General features: G+C 39.3%; 1 protein-coding gene across 1 annotated transcript in view; it reads right to left on the reverse strand.

Moving 5' to 3' along the window:
* Positions 1-801: 801 nt before the first annotated feature.
* Positions 802-24,375, reverse strand: part of klhdc8b (kelch domain containing 8B) — a 277,860-nt gene continuing 254,286 nt past the window's right edge. Inside the window, exon 6 of the mRNA XM_085260474.1 lies at positions 802-11,016. Within this exon, the coding sequence (XP_085116600.1) occupies positions 10,820-11,016 (197 nt within the window). The 3' untranslated portion in view covers positions 802-10,819. The remainder of the gene's footprint in view (positions 11,017-24,375) is intronic.

The raw sequence follows: 24,375 nt of genomic DNA on the forward strand, positions 1-24,375 counted from the left end.
CTGCCTCGAGAGGGTTAATAGCAAAAGCCAATTCAGTCATTTCAGCTGGTAAAAAAAAAGGAAAAGGAAAAAAAAGTCAGATATGAAAAGCAGCTTTCAAATCACATTGGTATAAATTCAAGGACCTGCAGTTTCAAAAGTTGTGAGTGGTAATTCGGAACTGTTATCACTGTAAACCGCACTATTTGCAGCAAACAGCCATTAATGCTTCTAAGCATGTTTTCACTCCAAAATGTTTCACTTCAAAACCCCCATATATGCACAAGGATTTATACAACCTCAAACTTCAATTAGTATGATAAAGTGACGGTGTCACGATGCAGCCAATTACTTGCTACGTAACATGCTGAAATGCTTCGTAGTCAACTAAAGATATAAAACATACGGTGAAAGTATCATCTCAATTATAACTTCATAGCTATTTCCTGGGGACTCCACCTTGTATTTACTGTGACGAGGACTCAATGTAACGATAGTTTGAAGGAATGAGGTTGATGTGGCGAAGCACCTGACCTTGAAATCAGACATCTAGTATCACTGTGAGAAAAGTCATTTTTTTGTATTCCACACACTCTGAAGCGCTTCATGAACAAGCTGCATTTGAAGTGGGCTTTGAAGTCAGCTTCATCTATTATGAATAAGGTGACATTTTTTCTGACGACAGCTCCCAATGTGCCTCTTAAGAGACAGCCAGTGAAACAGGCACATGGAGATAGATGAACACCATTATCTTAGAGCTGGAGTCCGACAGGGAGGTGGAGGATGGGGAAAAAAGGTACACAGGATGTATGGAATCAGACAGCAAGTCAAAAATGTTTATTATAGAACAGGATTCATAGTCGAGGCACTACCTCACATTTAGTATAGGCACTGAACTACTGCACTGGATTCACAGCAACTACTTGGTCTGAAAACCAAAGCCTGCCAGTCACATTTACTTTGGCTACAGCTACATGTACAGCACGTCAAATCAAGACACCCAAATAATGCTAAATGTTAAAGATATAGCAGCAAAATGATCATTTAGATTGAACAAAGATACACCCATAGTGCATGCAGAACAGGCGTGTGGTGCAAACTGTTATCGGTTGGTGTAATTCAACATGTAAATACTGGTAAACTATATATAAAAGAAGGTCTGAAAACTGAAGCCAGTATAGAAATGCCTTAAACCTGCATTTTTCCCCAATGGCCAGCAGGAGGCAGCAGCTTTGGTCGCCAGTTTCAAGTCATCCTAAATTCATAATTAAGTGTTTTCTGTAAATTTGAGTGAGAAAAGAAGATAAACAGGGCTCAATGGCTTGGCTTGACTTGTGATTAACAAGTCATTGACCAATGAATGTGTAACAACATTTGTGATACAAGAGCCAAAACCATATCTGTTCATATCACTGAATGGCTCCAACTTTTTAATTATTCTTTTTAGGCTTCATCATCAAAGCATGAATTAGGAATTCGGAATGGAAGAATAAAAGTCAAAGTAACTCTGGTTGTATTATTGTTCCTCTCAGAAAGATAGGAAAGCTTATTGTATGTAATCTGTCATTATTGAGTTATTAGCCAAAGTCATGCAGCTGTTAATAGGATGGATGGATTGTGCTCTAACCCATTGTTAATCCTTGTTATCATTTTTAAAACCCACTGATTTTATCTGGTGGTGTAAGAATGTGTCTGGCAGGCTTTGGTGAGGGGAGGCAGCCTTTCCCTTTGTACATCCATGATCCTATCAGCTAATTTAGCCTCGTACTTCTCTCAGCTCTTTAATACAATCTCATTCACTGTGTTTTTTATCCCAACCATTACTTTAAAACACATTGCAATGTTACATTGACCTATTACAGTGACAACAACAACCACAACAATGAATACCACCAAGATTACTTCATCATTATAACCAGAATTATAACAAGAAAAGTAATGCCAGCGTATGCCCTCTATCTTTCTGTGTGAGTGGTGAATGAAAAGGAAACACTCCTCCTCCTGTAAACAGGCAGTAGCCTAATCTTGTTTGATGTTAGAGGGATTATCAAGTAGAAGAAATAATTTCTTAATAACTTTGTACATGTGTGGTGCAGAATAAGCACCTAGCATTAGCTTTATCACAATACAACATGCTGCCTCTTGTGTGACACTTAACCCTCAAGTGACTAGCTATGGTTGTTTCTAATGTATCTAATAGGCTAACCCAGTCAGAGGTATGAGTCCAGTCAGAGTGAGCAAATCAATAAAATGTATGTTTGATATGAGTATCAATACCACTTTGTGTACAGTGGCACTAAAGCCAGAGAGCTGAGATTAGCATAAAGAGTAGAAACAAAGAGTGTCTGTCTTTAGTTTAACATTCTGAGACTCTTTTGTTTGACTCGTACCAGAACAGTAAGGTTCAAATACAGTTAGAGGTGACCTTAAACTATTACTTGGCAAAGGGCAGAAATATTATGGATAGAAATTATTTACAGTAAATGAATTACTATTTGTTAAAAAGTCAAATTAAATAAGCTTTCCTTTGCAGCCACCAATAATCGGAAAGGCCCAAGCTAGTCATTATCCCTGACCTCCAGTCTTTATGTTGAGCTAAGTTAGCCAACTCGAGCTCTAGCGTCTCATTTAAATATTAACTAATTAATGAACAGTTCTCTGAACTGTTAAACTATTAGCAACAGCCAATTTTAAATAAAATGTTATTTAATTCATTATAATTTACAATTATAAAACCAGTTACAGATTGTCCCCACTAGGTAATGAAAATGAAGTGATCTGTTTTCTAGTAAATGTTAAATTTTGGTTGAAATTGAGCAAGACACCAGGGCATGATTTCAAGTTTGACATTAGGAATTGATCTAAAATTTAATTTCTGGCAGTTAGGTCACTTGGCTTGACTCAAATCTGCGGGTTAAGTTAAATCCTTTCTAAAATGTGCTAAATGTGTTTTCATTTTATGTATATGTATATATATATCATGCTACAACAGGCTGCCACTAGGACAGCACTAAGCGAGGCCTTATTTTTATAAACAATTCTCAAAAAAATTAAGGGAACACTCTTAACACAACAATTTTAAAAATTTAAATTTTTGGGAGCTCTCAAGGGGTTGATTTTGGTTTCCTCAGACCATTATTGATAAATTATAACCTTATGTCTACAGCGTGTTTGTTATCAACGCCAAGTACATCTGTAAAGAGTATTAATTTTATGATTATGTCATTCTCAGACACACATGCACACACACACACATACATAATTATAATTATTGACAAAATATTTACAAAATAGTTACTCAAATATGAGACAAAGCATTTTTCATCATCTCGTCATCATCTGATGTGAGATCCCAGTGTTCCCTTAATTTTTTTAATGGCAACCATTTAAATGACTTGCTGGTTTCCAATATATCATTTTGACTGTTAACTTCAAAGCGTTTTTCATGCACTTGCATAATGAGACAAAGAATTTAATGTGTAAAATAGGGTGTGGCGGGGCATGGTTCATGACGCGGCTGCGGGGGAGGCAGACACACCTGAGCTCGAGAAGCTCATCACGCATACCCTATTAAACTTGCCGGGACCCAACAAGTTTTCTTGTTGTTGTCATGTATGTGTGGCTGAAGAGCTGCAGCCGAGGATGTAAGAAACAAGCAACCATATAAAGAAGTGTGTTTAAGGGTGAATATGTGGTGCCATAGGGTAAACACTACTTATCAGCAGTCCTAAATGATTGCGCTGAATGTTATGGCTGGATTTGGATCAAATAACATCAATATGTTATAACTCGGTCAGTGAACCTGAATTAATAAAACAGTACTGTATATTATGATGTAAAATCTCTCTATTATATTTGTATTTTTACAGTTGTGACATTGAATTTAATTGTTGCTGAATTGGACTCATATCTGACTCTTGCTAGTGTTAGTGTCACTTGAGGGTGAAGCCATGTAAGTGCATAGTTTTTATGTATGGTGTGATTCTATGACTACATGTTTACACTGTCATTGTAAGTGTAAAGCAGTATAGCATAAACAAGGTTCTATTTAACTGTTGCACATTCCCACGTATGCCTGGGAGAGTGTAGAAAGCTTCCATCCCCACGTCTCGTCTTCTGTCTTATCACATTCAGTACATTCGGTAACTTTTAGTAGGCCTCCCAAATCACATTTGCAAATACAGAGCACATGGCAATACTGAGACCACAAAGCAGTTTACCAGGTTTTGTCAATCACTGTAGGGAAACAGCACAGTACAGGGAAAGAGAGAGAGAGATCAGAACAGGAGAGTGGATTCTGGGTTTGTGTTTCCCAAAATGTCTGTACAAACTAGTTTATACTTTGATGCCGAGCAGTGAAAATGACAGACGCACAGAAAGGCCAGTGGTCTCCGAGATGGTGACAGTAGAAGCATCTTGTTTCAGTCACAGAATGTTTTCTACATTTCGCTGAAACCCACTCAAGAAATTGAAGTACTCATAAAATAGCACTCATAACCTTTGTAGGCTTTTATATTCCAACAAACATAGTATCCTTGTCAGAAATATACAAAGTGTGCTTCTACACATCTCATCTGACCCACATGGTAAAAAATAAAGATATATATTTTTTAGTCTGTGTATGTCTATTAAAATATATTTTCAGCCCAAGCAAAGCTTTGCAAGAACACCAAACCAGTGACAAACACTTTGGGGAACCCAGCTCAGATCTGGACAACACTACAACACATCTGTCACCTCACGACCTCAATCCACAAGACAAACAACTGGAAGCCAAAATAATGAACAAATAGGAACAATTAACAACAAAAAAATACTCATATTTAATCTTGATCACTTAATCAAAGACATGTTTGTTTTTTCTTTCTTTCTTTCTTTTATTTTTGCTTTTTTGGGGTTTTATTTTGGGTTTTTTTGTTCAGCTCCAAAGACACAAAGAATAAAAATAACTCATGGCTATGCTATGCTAATGTAAAAGCGAACACATTTATGCTACCGGCGGGTGTTGACACTGTTCCCTGTTGCCCGGGCAACCGGGAATCCGTGCTGAAGCTGCCCGCACAACAAAAAAGAAAAGAGAAAAAAAGGAGAAGCTTTTCATTGCTGAAAAAACGACACAGTTCTGATTGGATTCAAACTGAAACACTCTAACTTAAGCATTTCCCACCCCTCGTCTTTGCACTGTGCTAAAAATGCACCCCTGTCGTTTTGTCCCAACCTGAGTCTGCTGGCCTTATTTTTGTGAAGCAAGGCACAAGGCTGCCTTTACCAAAACATGGCCCTGAATGTGTCGTGGAGAAGATGGTACATACTGTATCTGCAGTTTTAAGAGGTAAGGACACACAAGGCGACTTTTTATTTTTAATTTGTTGGGGGAGGGGCCCTGGGAGTCTCATTTGTTGCTTGAAAATGTTTTGCATTAGTTCCCTGTCAGCAGCGCTCTGTAGTGTAGGATGATTATTGTCATATGGTCGGGCACTTGGTTGCAAAATTGCTTCACGCCTCAGGTTCTGAAGATTTTTGAGCCATTTCGTGTAGACACTCTTATCAGTTAAAACCATATTAATGCTGCTGTCGTGAGAAGCAGGATCACAATACATTTTGACTTTCAACCTGTATTGCTAGAACACATTTACATAGACATTTACATATGCTTGTGCATCACTTGCTCATGGTCTTCTAAAACAAAACAGCACGTAATTAGCTGCTACCTGTACTGAAGCATCCTGATCTTTTGTTCTGTTTCTCAACCTGCTGTCAGACGCTGCAGATGGATCTTACTGCAGTGAGTACACAGCCTAGCACATACATCACATCAAGAGCCAGAGAGACAGACTTTCACGCCGAAGGACAAATTCTAGACTTACGAGACGTCTTCTCAGGAAATCCATCATACCATGTTAAGGTCAGAGAGATGAAGATTTTTTTTATTGTTATTATTAAAATGCCAGTAGAGACCGCAGGCCAAAAGAGAGAGCTAGCTCTAGAAAAGTCCCAGAATATCTCAGGAGACTGCAGTGTGGCAGGTAAACTGGATCCAATAGCTGCAGCGACAGAAAGCTTGCATTGTACAACCTCCAGAAAGCAATAATAGATGGTGAATGTGTCATGGTCTCAAAAAAAAGCTCACATGCACCTACACAGGCATAACAACAAGCATTCCCACAAGCAGATACACATGAACATGATTGTAGGACACCAAGCTGACTAAAAACCCTTAGCCCCTTTAATCTCTGCCTGACACTTGTTTTTATGAAACAAGTTTTAGCTTTGGATGTGTGGAGACCAAATCAGACACAAAAGGAGGGTGAAATTTGTAACTATTGAAAAAAAACCCATCAAATGCATGCTAATGTTGCTCAGTTGCCACTGGTAAAAAATGTACGTTTAAAAAATGAAAAAAGAACTACTGTAAGATATATATTTGTTATTAGCAACTAAATAGCTATGAAATGTGAGCTTTCACTTGTAGAGGCAAACCCATCCTGGGTTCTGATTGTCCTTACTTTAAGATTTTCAGGTTCACATCTGCCTGTGGTGGAACACAAGCCCCTCCTGTGGTCTTCTTCCTGAGGCTTTTTCCCTATCTGAATTAGGGGTTTAAGGACACATGGTGACAAATGCTGTACAGACTGTGAAGAGATATGATTTGTTAAACAAATGTTTGTTAAATTACGGTATGTAAGTACAATAAATTAGCTTTAGTTTTTTAAATAGGGGGTTCTTTCAGCAGATTGTCTTTCTGCTGTTTTCCACCTTCTTACCACATGCAGCAAACAGCTGTTTTCACATAAAAAGCACTGGTAGCTCCTCAAGAGCTCGTGCAGGTTGCCAGAAAAACGCCTCCAAATGTTGCTGTGTGTCAGCCGCCCCCAAGCTAAAGTACGAACCAAATTAACTCTGCTTATGTCCATTAACCATCACAGGGCCAGTCTCACTGTCAGTTCCTCTCAGTGGCATACTGTAGTATTACAATACGTACACATATGTTCCCTGAGCCTTGTTATGATTATTGTGTAAACTGTCAAGACAGCTAATTGTTACTTCTCCTACTGCAGCCATGAGCATGGGTGTGTAGTGAAAAAAGACAAAGAAGAAGTGTAAAAAGAAACTAACAGCTGGAGATATTTAAAAAAAAAACTAACAAACAAGCGAGCCGGCCAATTTGACAAATTATGACCTAAATTTAAGCCAACCATATACTATGTGGGCAGATTACATGCATGTAAATATACACATTTTACCAATTCTACAAATTCTTCTATTCTACAAAGTCATTGTTCCAAAGACATCCACGATATGGCCAGGCATCCATACGGACAGAGTCCTGAAACAACCGAGCTGTTGAGAAAGAATGTCCAAACGTCCAAACAAATGTATCCAGACGGACTATGCATGCATTCACGCTTGCTTGGCTCTGTGTACAAGCAGGTGTGTGTGTGGTGTGTTTTCAGTGTGTGTGCACACATGCATATATGAGCTTCTGACTTGTACCTAACGTACTCAATTAGGTGCACACAGTGCAGCGCCTAAAATAACTGACTGTCAGCTGGCATCTCATCTGAGCCCCTGTGCCTGCAGTGCTCTCTCACAGCAATACATGTGTGTCTGTTAGCACGGTGCACCAGGGTGTGGGCCAGAAAACATATGAAGCAGGTGGAAAGACAATGAAGGAGACGTATGTGTGTGTGTTTGCATGTGTCTTAGTATGAATAAAAGCTTATTGTGGGGGCCAGAGACAGCTCTTTCTTCCTCTACTCCTGTGTGTCTCCAAGTTTTTCTGCGGATTAAGTCAATATTTCACTCATTTCAAATGGTCTGGATGTAAGTGATCAATATCATCTTTAAATGTTAAACCATGTCATTATAGTTGGTGGGTTATATAAAGTATTTTTGTGTATTAGTGTCTCTACTAATGTTAGCTAGTGCCATTATTTCTAGTGTCTTTACTACTGTTCCTGCCTACTATGGCTATAATAGAAAAGTTTATAAATTAGACCCGAGGTTAAAAATTCTCAGTACCAAACCTGCTAGGCCTTAAAAGAGTGCTGTGTTACAGTAAATGAATACAGTAAAAGCTGCTGACTGGATCTGTGTTTGCATATTCAGAAATGCCACCATTATGAGAGAACATGGTTCAGCAGAATACATAAAGACCAGCAGAGACTACATGCTGCACAGTGATTTCCTTTGCTTTCTTGCTCAAACTCTCTCCTCTCCGCAGGTCAGCGCATCTGTCACAAAACATTGTGTACTGCAGCTTTCTCCATTAACTCTTTAACGCAAAGCCTCACCTTTGCCCAAACAATCTAAAATCTGTCTTTTTCAGTGTGACTTGATGAGGTTACTGCATTGGTGGTGGCTTGGAAACGTTTGTAGCAGCTACAGATGTTGAAATCACGGCACTTACAGTAGATTCCAGTGAGACCAAGAATAATTGGAAACTACCAGTCCTAGAGCATAGTGGTCAGCCATTAATGTCCTTTCTTTTAAAACAGAAAGCATATAAGAGACGGGTGTTACCATTTTGAAATTATCTATTTGTGAACTATGTGTTAAGCCTAATCTTAGCCATTTTGGTAAAAGCTAAAATAATGGAGGGTGTTTTTGTTTTTCCTGTGTGCTTTGTTTTTTGAGTGGAGTTGGAAAGTATCAGCTAACAAACCTCTGCTAACTTGGTTAGCTTGGTTAGCCTGCTGCATTAGTAAATAATTTGTAATTCAAAATGACGTTAAATACAGTGATGATTTTGGTTTGTGAAAAAACAATTTTAAAACCAAATACTTAATGAAAAAACAGAGTTACCTTTAGTACACCCTAATGCTCAACAAAAGGATGTCAATCAGAGAGCCTCTCCCTTAATAATGAAGCCTTAATCTAACTCAGACTGGTGAGTTTAAAATTGGCCAACAGTAAAGCTGTCATTAAGCTATGTGTTCAAAATATCTTTTTTTTTGTACAAGGCTGTAACTATGTTTATTTCTACTGTCTGGCATTTTAACATAGGACTCTATAGGGATTAAAACACCTTTGGCCATCAGAGGAGCTGCAGCTTCAGGCACTTTTAGGCTTCTTTTTAATTTGCCTTTTTTTGCGCAAAATATCTAGCTTGCTAGCTTGCTAGCAGACCTATGCCAGAGCACACTAAAGGAAAGCCTTCAGTGGAAGGCCAACCAAGATCAGCATATAAGCAAACATATCATCCTTGCTGGCTATAAAGCCAGATTGCAAGTTAGCTAACAGATTGTAGGCTAGCTAATATTAGCCAGTGGTAAAAACACATTTACACATTATATTTGTACAGCTTTCTAACTATTTTGCCCAACACTGATAACTAAATACACTAATTATATTTTATGTAATCGATAATGCGAGAAGTAGCATATTTTATGTTTTTTAAGCAAACCCCCCCCAAAAAAATATTGTTTGGATCCTACTGAAAATGCAGACTAAGGGCAGAAAAAAGACGGTACTGCAGAAACTTTCTGTGAACTTTTTCAGTTTTGTTTCCTCTGCAAGCCACAAACTTTTCAGTCTCCTTTCCTTTTAGCTACACAGACATGAATATTTTATATTCACAAGACAGATTTTTTTTTTTTTTTTGCCAGAAACACCTTTAAATAGACAACACTGACATCTATGTTCATGTGGCGAAGAAAAAACTATGATGATGTTAGCTCTGTCACGCCCAAACATATTTCAAATCACTTTTCTTTCCATAGAAAACCATGAAACTGTCCAACAATACTCATTCTTAAATACTGTATGGTTTTAACTAAATACATAAATATCCTCACATGTTTATACCTAGAGAGTGATAAAACTGCTAGAATCATGATTGTAAAATCCTCTTCCCAGTGTATCTGCAATCTGACTGATATGAAGTAAAAATAAAAAATTAGGGTTATCTGGATGCTTCTGTGCAGCACATTTGAAAAGCCCTACATTTATTCTGCCATCAACTACATCTGCGTGGTACAATGTAAAGTAGCTCTGGAAGTGATTGCTGTGATGCACTGGTGGACAGATGTGAAGCATATTGAGGTGATAAGCTCAATCGCAGCCAGTTTTTCAACTGAAATGAAGGAAACACAGTGTCTGACTCAACATCCATCAGTGGTTGACTGATTGTAGAAAATAGATGGGCTTGCAGCTGCATGAGTTGCTCTTGGTGTGTGACACCAGGTCGTGGTTGCTTTACACGCATATACACAGAACAAAACAAACCAAACCCAAAAAAGTGAGAAGCCAAAACAGTCATTTGTATTCTCAGAACCTCAACTGTCTAAAACTCAATATAGTGTTGTTTCTAAGGTCATAGAAAAGTGTCTGAGCTTGCTGTTGCAGCAGTAGGGGAGAGCAACAAAGAGATTCAGATATGGCCCTATGTTCCTTTATTATCCAGAAAAGTACCCTGCTTTTATTCAGAAAAATGCTCAACAGTTCAAAGGCGTGTTATTTCTTCAGACACGGTGTCTGTTTTTTTGCTCATTTTCTTCTTCCTTTGATTTCCCCAGAGTAAAAAAAAAAAAAGAATTGTCAGTTTTCTGTCCTTGCCAGTCACAGCAGTCCACTTGTATGTCCTTAATCTTGTATTCATCCAGAGATGTCACAACCTGTCTCCGCAGCTCCTGTCAGAAAATGTTTGTCGAATGTGAAAAAGAGTTTCCCACAGCCCAGTGCACTAGACGAATCCATCAGCCGGACATAAAGGTAGAAGAGTACAAGCAGGATCTGTGGATCCATTTCATGTGTTTGTGTCTCTGTTCACGCACATGAAGAAAAATATCAGTGCCAGTTTGCACATATTCTTGCTCGTGTGTTCATGTGTGTCTTTGTGTCACACTGCTTCCTGCATGCACAGGGCCTCCACAGCATTACTGGGTCCCTGTGAAACTCCACCAATTACAAACAGCATGTTGGTCGCCTGCAGAAGAGCAGAGGAGCAGCGCGCGGTGGGCATGGGCGCCACGTACTCCCAGCGCCGCTTCACTGGGTTATAGCTCTCCACCGAGCCCAGCGGCGAGGGTTCATTGCCTGCAAAATGAAAAACAGACATATTAGAATGATGACAGTGATGCTTCATGTGGGGAAGTAGGACCATTCAGAGGCTGTATATTAACATCCACTGCCTGAACAGTCCAGACAATATTTCTTCAAATAAAAGACATATATAGAACATAAGGAGGTATTTAAACCTGGATACTTAATGTCAAAAGCTGACATGTTAATTTCGATGCAAATGCAGGTTTTAGGAGCTCCAGGGTTTGACTCTGAGAGGGGTGCAACAAAACTATATATATATAAAAAAAACCAAGCCAGAGGGTTTATTTAAGAATGAAACTTTTATGTCACCTAAGACATGCTAGGTCTCAACCTGGATGCTGATTCCTCTTTCTGAGGCGCACTGTGATCTACTGCTTTTTCTCTTTCCCCCACTCTCCTCCTCTTATACATCAGGATGCACTGTTTTTTTCTGTTTCTATGGTGACCAGCATCACAGCAAGTTCGGAAATAATACGTTCTGGTGTTGTGTATGTGTGTGTGAGTGTGTGTATCTAAGAAGAACTATCATCTTCATTTTGTTAAAAGAACTAAGTGATAATGCCGAGTCGGTCTTTTCAAAGCCCGTAGCCTCGCTCAGGCCGTGGTTCCTTCATCATCTGTAGAAGACACACTCATCACAGCTCACACACACACACACACACACACACACATGCACAGAAACATATTCCTTGTTGCTTTGGAGCTCAAAGGCTTCCTGTCATTTGTTTGATTCTCAACCCGCAGACGTCATGTCAGCGCTCCTCCTCCTCCCTTTGACCTTCACTCCTCATCATGACTGCCATTATTCTTCCCTGTTATCTCCTTTAACACCTTTTCCATTTTACATTACTAGTTCCTTTTTTAATTCTTCCCGGCCTCATTTTTCTTATTCTCATGCCTCATTTCTAATTCTTATCAAACGCTTAGAAACAGTCTTTCTTCAACTTTACGGCTCTTAACCCTGCTTGCGAGTCCTCCTCCACCTGCTCTGTTCATTATACTCTATTCTTTCTCCATCGAGTCCATTAAACCTCCTGTTCTCAGCTCTCCTGTTCTCATTTTGGCTTTTCTTTTTTCCGCTGCGAAGCCTCTCGTCTCAGATTCTCTTCCTTTCTTCTGTACCTGTCACCCCTCCAACCATCAGCTTCAGTGCATTGTTCACCTCTCCTGTTTTCTTGTTCTTTGCCACTTCTTAAAATTGCTCGTCTGTTTTTTTCCTGCTCTCCCTTCCCTTTTGTTTAGCTTTATGTAAACACAACACTTAAGCTGCTGCGTGTACAGTAGTAGAGTTTGAAATAAAATGACATCCCATATAGTGACATCAGAGTAAACTTTTTAATATAATTTTTACAGTCATGACGTTTCACTATTGTTTACCATATGCCTTTGAAGTATTCTTATTTTATTGCCTTTGGGGTTAGTTCCACTTAGCTGGAGCTATGCAATCAAAGATCTATTGAGTTTTCACTGATGGCGAAAACTCTGAGTATAACTGAAGAATGGTTACTGAAAACTAGAAGAGGAGACACCCCAAGGACAAGACAGCTGGGTTTTTCTTTATTTTTCATAACAATATAAATCAAATTAATGAACACAGAGAGCAACAAGAGAAGTCGTGATTGTAATTCAGTACTGAAAAATACATCCATCCTATGCTTATTATGCTGAGACTTGAAAAAAATCCCACGTTGAAGGGAGAGACCAAACCATGAGAGAGAGCCCAACAGATTGAATCTCATTACAACAGAAGTGAACTGTGGTTTTGCACTGAGCTCTGATAAACTACATTATAAATCATATCCGTTTATAATGATCCCATTACCCCTCAAAAAGGTCTGCAGTACAAAAAACAGTGAAGGGTTGAATAAAATTGCTTTGTGAATTCAAATTTTTGTGTACATACGAGTCACATCTGTTGAACATGACACCTGAAACAAACATAAACAGAGAACATTTGCAGGGACATGATGAAATTAACACTGTCTTCTTGTACGTGTTCTTGCAAAGTTTCATTGAGATTGACCCACCAGTTAAGGAGAAAAAAGGATACATACAGACATAAATGCGCTATGATTGTTATAGTAAGATATGTGATGTAGCCACCATGACACCACATTAGCAAAGTAATGCCATGAAGCATTACTGAAAGTTTGCACCATCCCCATCTTTGAATTAAAAGCAAATTTGCCACCATGATTAAATTGGTGTTCTAACCCACTGGGGCCTGGACTCTACAGGGCTTCTGTAACGACCTTGTGGTGTTTCCAGCTCATTCAAGTTCTTTTGGAGCTTTTTTACTCCACTCAGCTGACCATAATGAATTGCACCTTGACATTTATTTGACATGCAGAACATCAGCTACAGCGACCAAGTTTTTAGTCAACAAGATGGGAAAGGGAGAATACACTTTTCATTAAAGAAATAGTTATGTAACAATCTTACAAACAGGATTGGTCCATACATTTTTCATTTAATGCTCCATGCTATCATGATCATGGGTGATCTGTATGCGGTTAATCACAGTTTGGGTGTGCTTTGCAGTGAACAGACCATGCTATGTGAGTGTATTTGCTAATTTAAGTGTGGTTCAACAAAAACCTCTGAAAAAACAAGCCTAATGTTGCAAGGGTTAATGCTCCAGTCTCTTGTCTAATTTCTGGCTCAAGTAAAAAAAACAATAACTTTTTTAATGGCTGCAAAACTGAAGGCTTTAAATAATGGGTGAAGTATTGGCAAATATATCCAAGTCTGCCTTTACTTGTTTAGAAATGCCATGCCATAATATGTTCTGACCCTTTATAATCAACCATCACAACATGTACATCTTCTCTTTCAACTGACCAATTGAAAAGCACGCCTGTGTGCATATTTCTTTGCATAGCTGGTACTCTTTTAAAATCACTTTCACTGCTCAAGCATGGAGCTACACCAGCTGCAGCACAGTTTCCATTTGATTTTCAGGGTTAGCCTTCCTAAGTTCTTTACTGTTCACCTGTTTCTGACCGCCTGTTGTTCCTGCTTTCACTCGGGACTGCAGGTCAAACAGAAGCCACAGCAAACCTGCTGAGGAGCTTGTATTACTGTCTGATCTGTGCTGTAAACAGTGCCATTACATGCACTCTTTTCAGCACTTACCATATTTTAGTAGCTAATGCATAGCTTACAACCTTGACCTTCTTGCCTCCTGTTCTTTATCACTACAATTTACATTGTCAGTGGGTAAAATGCTGCAATCATAATTTACCAGAGTACAGGAAGAATGCCACATGCCCTCCTGCCAGCTCTCTGGTTAACAGTAAAATGGTGGACAGTTTTACTGCAGACTTCTACAATGTGACTTGGCAGGGTTCAGAGCAGGTCAGAATTTACTCTCACAGCTGGCTGCTGGGGGATACAATTATAATATAATATACAATTAGATGCCGACATCTAATGCAGCAAGAGTAAGGACTTCATCAGCTCATTTTTCTGCTGTCAAAACAGAAGAGAAGCTCTGATTAGTGTTGGTTTGTTACTGACATAGCTGGGTACTAATTAAACACGCCAATTTGTAAGAAAAAACATCTTTCAGAAGAAGTACTCTGCTTAACAAATGTCCAGAAAAAAAGACCACTGAACAAATCTATTCATTAGAAGGGGGTGTTTTTCTTTTTGTCATCCGCACTATCAGTGTGGTATGAAAAGGTTAATTTGAAGTTTTGCCCATAGAAAAACTGCCCATGTGAGCCTTTTTCTGAACTACCTCCCACAGCAGTTCAGGAAGGGCCCAGTAACCTGGCTCCAGATCTTCTGACTTCTGAACAACTGCAAACCTCTGGCACCAGAAATGCTTTGGTGCAAAAAATCTCTGGAGGCTAATCTGACACCAAACGCAGCCTTAAAGTCTAAGCTGACACAGTTCTTATTTTTAGGTATATATTCAAACAGGGATAGTTAAAAGCTACTTTTAGCATCAGGACATGAAGAAATTACTGATTAAAAATCTAAATCAGCATATAATTATCTGTTCTGTGCTTCATTAACCTGTGATGATGGGGTTCAAGAAAACTTGCATCTGTGTTATAAACTAGCACAGGCGTGACAAATAGTAACAGTGTCACTTTGCATTAACACAGAGTGGCAGATTTATTCCGAGGGTACTCAGCTTGTTGAAATACAGAGATTTACCTGCTGACTGACAGTTTAAACCACATTAAGTTTATATATTTCTGTCTCTGTCACTGTGTTATTTGTGATTTGAGTTTGAGTTTCCTTTAATACGATTTACTTTAAGAGGCTTAAAATGACAGATGAGGTCAAAGTTGTGTCAGCAGTTTTCTGCATCTATGACTCTCACAGATGCAGAACATCTCATCTGAATACATAAAGATCAGGAAGTATGTGTATGCAAAGTGTGTGAGAGCCCATTCCTAATGGCTGTTTTTGAGGTTCATGTGCATGCAAACACAAATAATCTGATTATGAAATGATATCCATGAGCCCATAACTGCAGCTCAAGTCAGTCCTCGTGTGACAAGTCGTATCTAATTATAATTTAGGTGCAGATATCAAGTTGTCAGGCGTTGTCATGAATTAAACAAAAGTACAAGGCGGTGCAAAAACACAAAATGCTGGGTGCGTGGGTGGAGGTGGTGAAGACAATGTTACTATAATGGATACAAATACAGAGAAATGCACAAAAAGAGAGAACATCGTGTTCTGTTGCAGACTGAAAAGTACAGAAGAACATCAAAGACAAACAAACATTATTTAAAACTGTCCTAACTGGTTGTAACATAATTTGGCCTCCTCCAGCACGCCTTTTAAAATAAGCCCTTTAATAAGATGGGTACTAAGAAAAAACAATCAGTGAAAAAATTCATCCAACCTCATCACTGATCACCATTAAACTGTACACAAATTCTGTTTATCATCTGACCTTTTAATTATTAAGTGTGCCTATGCCAAAAGGCACACTTATTACTATTGCTCGGATTTATTATTATTATTATTATTATTATTTTCCTCCCACAGTTTTGACACAAGCTTCATATATGTTATATCATTTTGTGCGGCTGGATCAGGAATGAGTTGCTATGACTTTTGGTGTTTATTACTTCTATAGTTTTTTAAATATGAATATTTTAATGCTAGTTTTTGCCCATTGAAATGAATGGGAAGTAAAAGTGAAACTTATCTTGTTGAAACTTCATTTGTGGTGTGTTGGCTCACTCTAGTGGTATGTCGGGAGTAGTACGGCCTGTCTACCCTTATTTGGATTAACGCAATGACGACACTATCAACGGCGTGCGTCTCTCCGCCCCTCCTCCGGTTTGAAATTGACCTTAGAAGTGACTTCCACGCGTCTCTTCGCCTCCGGTTTGAAATTGACCTTTGAACGTGATTTTCTGAAGTGTTCGGTAAGACAGCGTAAGCTTTGACAAGGTAAGTCCATATCTCTCCCTCTGTTTGAAATTTAGCTTTGAAAGTGATTTTTTATGCCTGTCTGGGCGATTTCTTTGTCTGTCGTGGTCATGTTCGGCACGCTGCTAAAGCTAGCTAGCGGATACTGAGCATAGGTAAGCCTCTCCGGCTTGAAATTGACTTTGAAAGTGATTTTCTGTGTCTTGACGCTGATATCTACAAAATGATTGTGTGGTTAGCACTTGGATGTCACTTTATTCCAGAGGTATCGTTTGTAATTAAAACTTTGAAGAAGCGAAGTGAATTTTTTTTTGTATGCATATCTTGGCGATTGCATTTCACGCCCTTTGTCTCGGTGGTGGCTAGCTAGCGGAGGTTAGCACTTGGATGTCACTTTATTCCAGAGGTATCGTTTGTAATTAAAACTTTTAAGAAGCGAAGTGATTTTTTATTTATTTTTTTTGTATGTGTATCCTGGCGATCACATTTCATGCCCTTTGTCTCGGTGGTGGCTAGCTAGCGGATATTGAGCATAGGTAAGCCTCTCCGGCTTGAAATTGACTTTGAAAGTGATTTTCTGTGTCTTGACGCTGATATCTACAAAATGATTGTGTGGTTAGCACTTGGATGTCACTTTATTCCAGAGGTATCGTTTGTAATTAAAACTTTGAAGAAGCGAAGTGAATTTTTTTTTGTATGTATATCTTGGCGATTGCATTTCACGCCCTTTGTCTCGGTGGTGGCTAGCTAGCGGAGGTTAGCACTTGGATGTCACTTTATTCCAGAGGTATCGTTTGTAATTAAAACTTTTAAGAAGCGAAGTGATTTTTTATTTATTTTTTTTGTATGTGTATCCTGGCGATCACATTTCACGCCCTTTGTCTCGGTGGTGGCTAGCTAGCGGATATTGAGCATAGGTAAGCCTCTCCGGCTTGAAATTGACTTTGAAAGTGATTTTCTGTGTCTGGACGCTGATATCTACAAAATGATGGTGTGGTTAGCACTTGGATGTCACTTTATTCCAGAGGTATCGTTTGTAATTAAAACTTTTAAGAAGCGAAGTGATTTTTTTTGTATGTGTATCTTGGCGATCGCATTTCACGCCCTTTGTCTCGGTGGTGGCTAGCTAGCGGATATTGAGCATAGGTAAGCCTCTCCGGCTTGAAATTGACTTTGAAAGTGATTTTCTGTGTCTGGACGCTGATATCTACAAAATGATGGTGTGGTTAGCACTTGGATGTCACTTTATTCCAGAGGTATCGTTTGTAATTAAAACTTTTAAGAAGCGAAGTGATTTTTTTTGTATGTGTATCTTGGCGATCGCATTTCACGCCCTTTGTCTCGGTGGTGGCTAGCTAGCGGATATTGAGCATAGGTAAGCCTCTCCGGGTTGAAATTGACTTTGAAAGGGATTTTCTGTGTCTTGACGCTGATATCTACAAAATGATGGTGTGGTTAGCACTTGGATGTCGCTTTATTCCAGAGGTATCGTTTGTAATTAAAACTTTTAAGAAGCGAAGTGATTTTTTTTTGTATGTGTATCTTGGCGATTGCATTTCACGCCCTTTATCTCGGTGGTGGCTAGCTAGCGGAGGTTAGCACTTGGATGTCACTTTATTCCAGAGGTATCGTTTGTAATTAAAACTTTTAAGAAGCGAAGTGATTTTTTTTTTTTTGTATGTGTATCTTGGCGATCGCATTTCACGCCCTTTGTCACGGTGGTGGCTAGCTAGCGGATATTGAGCATAGGTAAGCCTCTCCGGCTTGAAATTGACTTTGAAAGTGATTTTCTGTGTCTGGACGCTGATATCTACAAAATGATGGTGTGGTTAGCACTTGGATGTCACTTTATTCCAGAGGTATCGTTTGTAATTAAAACTTTTAAGTGGCGACTGTCGCCGCATCCGAAACAATAGCTTCGTTGTAGCCGCGTTTCACACCTCTTTTTCTGTTTTTATAAGGCGTTAACTACAGCAGCCTTTAACACCTCAACTCTTGCTTCAGCCAAGGTAAGTGCCCCCCTTATATTTTCTATGTTTTTGTTCAGCTGATATCTAGAAAATAGGTGTGTTTAGCGCTGGATGCCATTTTATTCCAGAGCCGTTGTTTGTAATTAAAACTTAAGATTAGATGGTGCTAATTGTTCTTGTTCAAATCTGCCTCCCAACTTTCAAGGTAATCACTTTCCCAATTACAATATACAAACTGTTATGGAACTTTACTTAACAAAGCCTTAAGACCGGGTAGTGACACTATCAATATGTCTATTTAAAGAAAAGAGAGATTTTTTTTTTTTGGTTCTTGTAGTCATCTTGTGTATCAGAGGGTTAAAATAAAAAAATGCTGGTATACATCAGAATTTTTGATTCATTTACTGTTTGTCGATTTACTGCATTGTAAAGTCTTTTGGTTACCAATGCAGCTACCTGGTTATTATGCTTGACTTAAAATGAAAGCTGGGTCTGATCACATGCTTGAAATGCCAACAATTAATATTCTGTTTTTCTGCTGACATTCTACCAGATGCCGAGAAAAAATAAAAGATCCCAGGCACAAAAGAAGCGCTGGAAACCACTTGACCTGGTCGATCCTGCTGTCCCAATGCTCACTGGCCACAACCAAGATGAGGCAGTCAGTAGTTTTCCATCTGACCAGGTAATGAAGATATGGTAGTGATCACAGACAGTTGAACAGTTTTCGAAACACGTTTGAGACAGTTAAGAACACCTACCCATACAGTTTAGGATTGTTTGTTATAATGTCACATAATTGGCATAACAGTGCATGGTATGCAGAGCATTTAAATGAAATGAATGTGTCAGGTCACTTAATGTCTTCTATACCCTTTTCCCCGGGTTAGCAGATAGCACCAGCAAGGTTATCCTTGGAAACACAGGATAGACCCACCTCCTTATGTTCCCCAGGTATCAAGGTAAATATCAAAAAATATTCCTCTATTAAGAATTTACAACAGACAATTACACTACAATTACATGTTATAGACATATTCATGGTTACATCTCAGCATTATGCAAACAGCAGGGATTTTTTTTTATTGCTTTGTAAGTTTAGTAACCACTACTGTTCAGTATCAAATATTCCATTCTGTTTCAAATCTGTTAGTAGGTTTTATAATTTTGACTAACTGTACATAACCTCTCATCAGATTTCAGACACACATCCACTAGAAAAACGATCTGTTACCCAACTGGCATACCAGTTCATGCCATGCATTGCATTTTAGAGTGAAATTAATGTGTCAGGTCACTTAATGTCTTAACATTATATACTGTTTTTCCTGGGTTAGCAGACAGCACCAGCCAGGTTGTCCTTGGTAACGGAGAATAGACCCACCTCCTTATGTCCTCCAGGCAGCAAGGTAAATTTAAAAAAACGTCTTCCTCCATTAAGGATTTATAGTGGACAGTTACATTATCATTAAATGTTAGACATATGGTTACATGTTAGTATTATGCAAGCAAGAATTTTGTTGTATACCCTTTGTTAGTTACGTAACCACTACTGTTCCATATTTTCGTTAAAGTTTCTAAAGTTACACTCACTTTCAAATCTCTTAGTAGTTATGCAAACAGCTGGGATTTTTTTTATTGCTTTTTTTATTTTTTATTGTAAGTTTAGTAATCACTACTGTTTCATGTTTTCTTTAAAGTATCCAGTGTTACACTCTGTTTCAACTCTGTTAGTAGGTTTTTATAATTTTGATTAACTGTATGTAACCCATTATCAGATTTCAGACACTCGTCCACCAGCAAAACGAGTCTGGGCAACTGATGATTTCCACACGGCATCAAATTCTCAACCTAAAAAGGTATGTCCACAAATGTCTATAACAAATTAGTATACATGTGATCTTTGCTGTATAATCACCGGGGTTGATATTTAGTCTTTCACCTTAAGTATGCTTGCTAACTCGTACTAAATATACTAAAATGTTAGACTAAACATGTACATTTTTAAATGTCTTTCTTCAGATTCCTAAAATGCAGACATCTCAACAGCTATTTCTGTCTATTTAGCTATTTATATATATATATATATATTGTTCAGAAAAAAACATTTATACCATTTAATACTTAAAGCTTCACATAAATTGACATCCACAGTGAAAAGCAGTGCAAATAAATACAAACATGGCTTTGTGACACTCATCTAGGACTGATGCCTCACTGGCTGAGGATCTAAACCGTTTCTTCGCCCGCTTTGAGACGACCAAGCCCTCAGCTGCCACACCACTTCCACCCGCCCCCAGCACTGGCACACTAACACTTAGGGAGCACCAAGTGAGGTGTGTTCTAAGGTCAGTGAATCCCAGGAAGGCGGCAGGTCCTGATGGAATACATGGAAAGGTTCTCAGAGCATGTGCTGACGAACTGACCGGAGTCTTCACTAAAATCTTCAACCTTTCCTTGTCATCAAACACCGTCCCGCCCTGCCTCAAAACCTCCACCATCATCCCCATCGCCAAGAAGACAGCTGTGGCCAGCCCAAATGACTACAGGCCTGTTGCACTTACGCCTGTAGTGATGAAGTGCTTTGAGAGACTGGTCTGTCAGCACATCAGGGCCGGTCTGCCTCCCACTCTGGACCCCCACCAATTTGCCTACAGGACAAATCGTTCCACCGAGGACGCTATCACCATAGCGCTCCACACTGCGCTGAATCACCTGGAGCACCGAGGAAGCTATGTGAGAATGCTCTTTCTGGACTTCAGCTCAGCATTCAATCATATCATCCCGGAGATCCTGGTCCAGAAACTGTCTCACCTGGGACTCTCCACCCCCATCTGCCTCTGGATCAAGGACTTCCTGACAAATAGACCACAGTCTGTCAGACTCGGCCCCCACCGGTCCAGCACCATCACACTCAGCACCGGGTCTCCACAAGGATGTGTTTTGAGTCCCCTCCTGTTTACGCTCTACACATCCGACTGCTCCCCTACCCATCTCTCAAACACCATCATAAAGTTCGCAGATGACACCACAGTGGTTGGACTCATCTCAAGGGGGGATGAGTCGGACTACAGAGATGAGGTCAACAGACTGACTGAGTGGTGTTCAGTTAACAACCTCCAACTGAACACCACGAAAACTAAAGAACTTATCTTGGACTTCAGGAAGGGCAGAGCAGACCCGGCCCCACTTTACATTCACGGGAGCTGTGTGGAGAGGGTACACTCCATGAGGTTTCTGGGCGTGCAGATATCTGATGACCTCTCCTGGACTGCAAATACTACAGCGGTGGTTAAAAAGGCCCAGCAGCGTCTCCACTTTCTGAGAGTCCTCAGGAGGAACAACCTGGAGGAGAGGCTGCTGGTGACATTTTACAGAGCCACCATAGAGAGCATCCTAACGTACAGCATAACAACATGGTATGCAGGGTGCTCAGCTGCAGACAGGAAAGTACTGCAGAGGGTCATCAACACAGCCCAGAAGATCACTGGCTGCTCTCTGCCCAGCCTGGAGGTCACTGCACACTCTCGGTACCTCAGCAGAGCTGGCAATATCATCAAGGACCACTCTCACCCCAGCAACCAACTGTTTGAACTATTACCATCAGGCCAACGGTACAGGTCACATAAAACCAGGACAAACAGATTCAGGGATAGCTTCTTTCCCAGAGCTATCACTGTAGTAAATAAGCACAAAAACAATTGAACCTATTCCATACCGTCACTGTCATTATATTATGCTGCTATTCATACTGTCATCATATTAATGCTGCTATCCTGTATATATTGTACATACTATTGTTTGAGTACTTACGATTGTTTTTTTTTGTATTTTTTATATTTTACATTTATATTTATTATTGAAACTTGCACCAATTTCGTTGTACTCTGTACAATGACAATAAAGGCTATTCTATTCTATTCTATTCTATTCTAAGATGGATGTCAGTGCATTCTGTTTCAATCACATTTAACCTGTAACTGAATTTTGTGTCATTTCTTTACAAAATGTAACACAACTATGAAACGTGTTTTTATGGCACATGTACAGAACCATCTGGTTTAATCTGAAATCAGTGAACGAATTACATCTAATTTAAGAGCATCTGAGATCCTCTTACGAATAATACGTAAACAGGATTTCCTTTCATATATTTGTATTTAGGCTGCAATTTAGTTGATGTTTGAAGGCCCGCAGCAACCTAAAATAATGTGTTATACTGAAAGAAATTAACTGCTTTGAAAATATGAGGAGCAGAAGGTACAGATATGACCTTCGTTAAAGGTCATTAAAAAAAACAGCACTCAAGCAAATTACAGATATCTGAAGTATTTGTCATTTTTACTTCCCACCTCTGCTCTCTCTCACTCACTCTCACTGTTCCTGTCACTGTCTTTCTGCCTTTCTCTTTCTGGCATATCTGATGCTGTACTATGATTGACGAGTGATATAATTTGGATTAATTTGCCTGAACATTGCTTAATTATTTTAACATAATTAAAAATGGTAAATGGCCTGTATTTGTATAGCGCTTTACTTAGTCTCCAAGGCTCCCAAAGCACTTTACACTACGTTCAGTCGTTGACACTTAAAAAAATAAAAACACAACATTTTTCTACATTATTGCAGCAACACTTAAATGTATTTTATTGCTCAACCTTGAAACACATATCATAAAATGTTTAACAATAATACGGTATGTGTCACCTTTGCATTTCTTGATCAGCCTTTCCATGACACAAATGAAGACCTACTGACGGAGGAGCTACAGAGCAACACAGTTCAGCCCTTTTGGAGTGTCAGTGCAACTCATTGTCAGAGTGATGAGAGGTACACAGAATTCTCTCGAAATCATCAGTGCACATGTAATGCCCTCACATTCCTGGCCTACCTTAATGAGGAATACCAGTTCAACACAGCCATACTTGATAAGGTCCTTGAACAGGGAGATGCACTCTACTGTTGCATTAAAACAAATCTTCTGCAGGAGATCATCTGACCATGGAGGACCTGCCCAAAGAACTTCATACTGACACAAATGTCTACAGTGTGAAAATCGATGACATAAGTTATGGATATCTGGAAGCAGCAGAGAACAGTCCTCAAAGAACAGAGTGGTGGTTGCCTCTTGCTAGTCGCCTTGTATGTCTGTCAACAGATGTGAACTTTGCTTTGCTCATGGTCTCACCTGAGTGCATTGCGGTTTTCCGTGACAAATCTGGGAGGTATGGATTATTTGATTCACATTCAAGAAGTGCAGCGGGTTTACGTCAGCCAAATGGAACAGCAGTCATGCTCACTTTCACTCATGTGAATGACCTGATCACCCACGTGCATAACCTTTTTCAAAATCAAGGCAAGTATGCACGATATGAGTTTGTGCCTGTTTCTTTCAAAACAGTCAGCACTCACACGGAACCCCCTGGACAGTCAACTCAGGCAACACCAGGAGCTACAGCTACATCATCAACACAAAATGATGAACCACAAATCACGAATCCCACTGCGCAAATGCCTGAACCAGAATCAGCCAAAACCCACATGACGATGTTAGACAATACTTTAAACTCACCAGATGACAAAATGGCTAAAACCCCCCGAACAGCAAGAAATGTGAGCAAATTAAATAAACGACAACGTAAGAAAGCTATTCGTCAAGCTCAAACAAGTCAGAGGGAGTATGTAAAAGCTAAAGACAAATCTTCAACTGAAGAAGTGGCAAAGAAGACAAACAAAAGAAGACACGAAAGAGAACGATATGCCTCCTGTCGTGAATTTCGAATGAAAAGATTACAGGCTATGAAAACTCAATATGCTGAAAACTATCATTACCGTAAACAAAGACTGTTATCAGCCAAAAAATATTACGCCAATCCTCATATTCAAGAAAAAGTAAAAGCCTGCAAGGTGAAGAGATACCAAAGTGATCGTCATTTTCAACAAAAAATGAGAGACTACATTATCAGAAGATATACTA

The sequence above is a fragment of the Mchenga conophoros genome, linkage group LG20 (genome assembly GCF_057382185.1).
Source record: "Mchenga conophoros isolate Kocher_MC1m ecotype Shallow Benthic linkage group LG20, M_conophoros_male_GT1.1, whole genome shotgun sequence".
Taxonomy (NCBI): Eukaryota; Metazoa; Chordata; class Actinopteri; order Cichliformes; family Cichlidae; genus Mchenga; species Mchenga conophoros.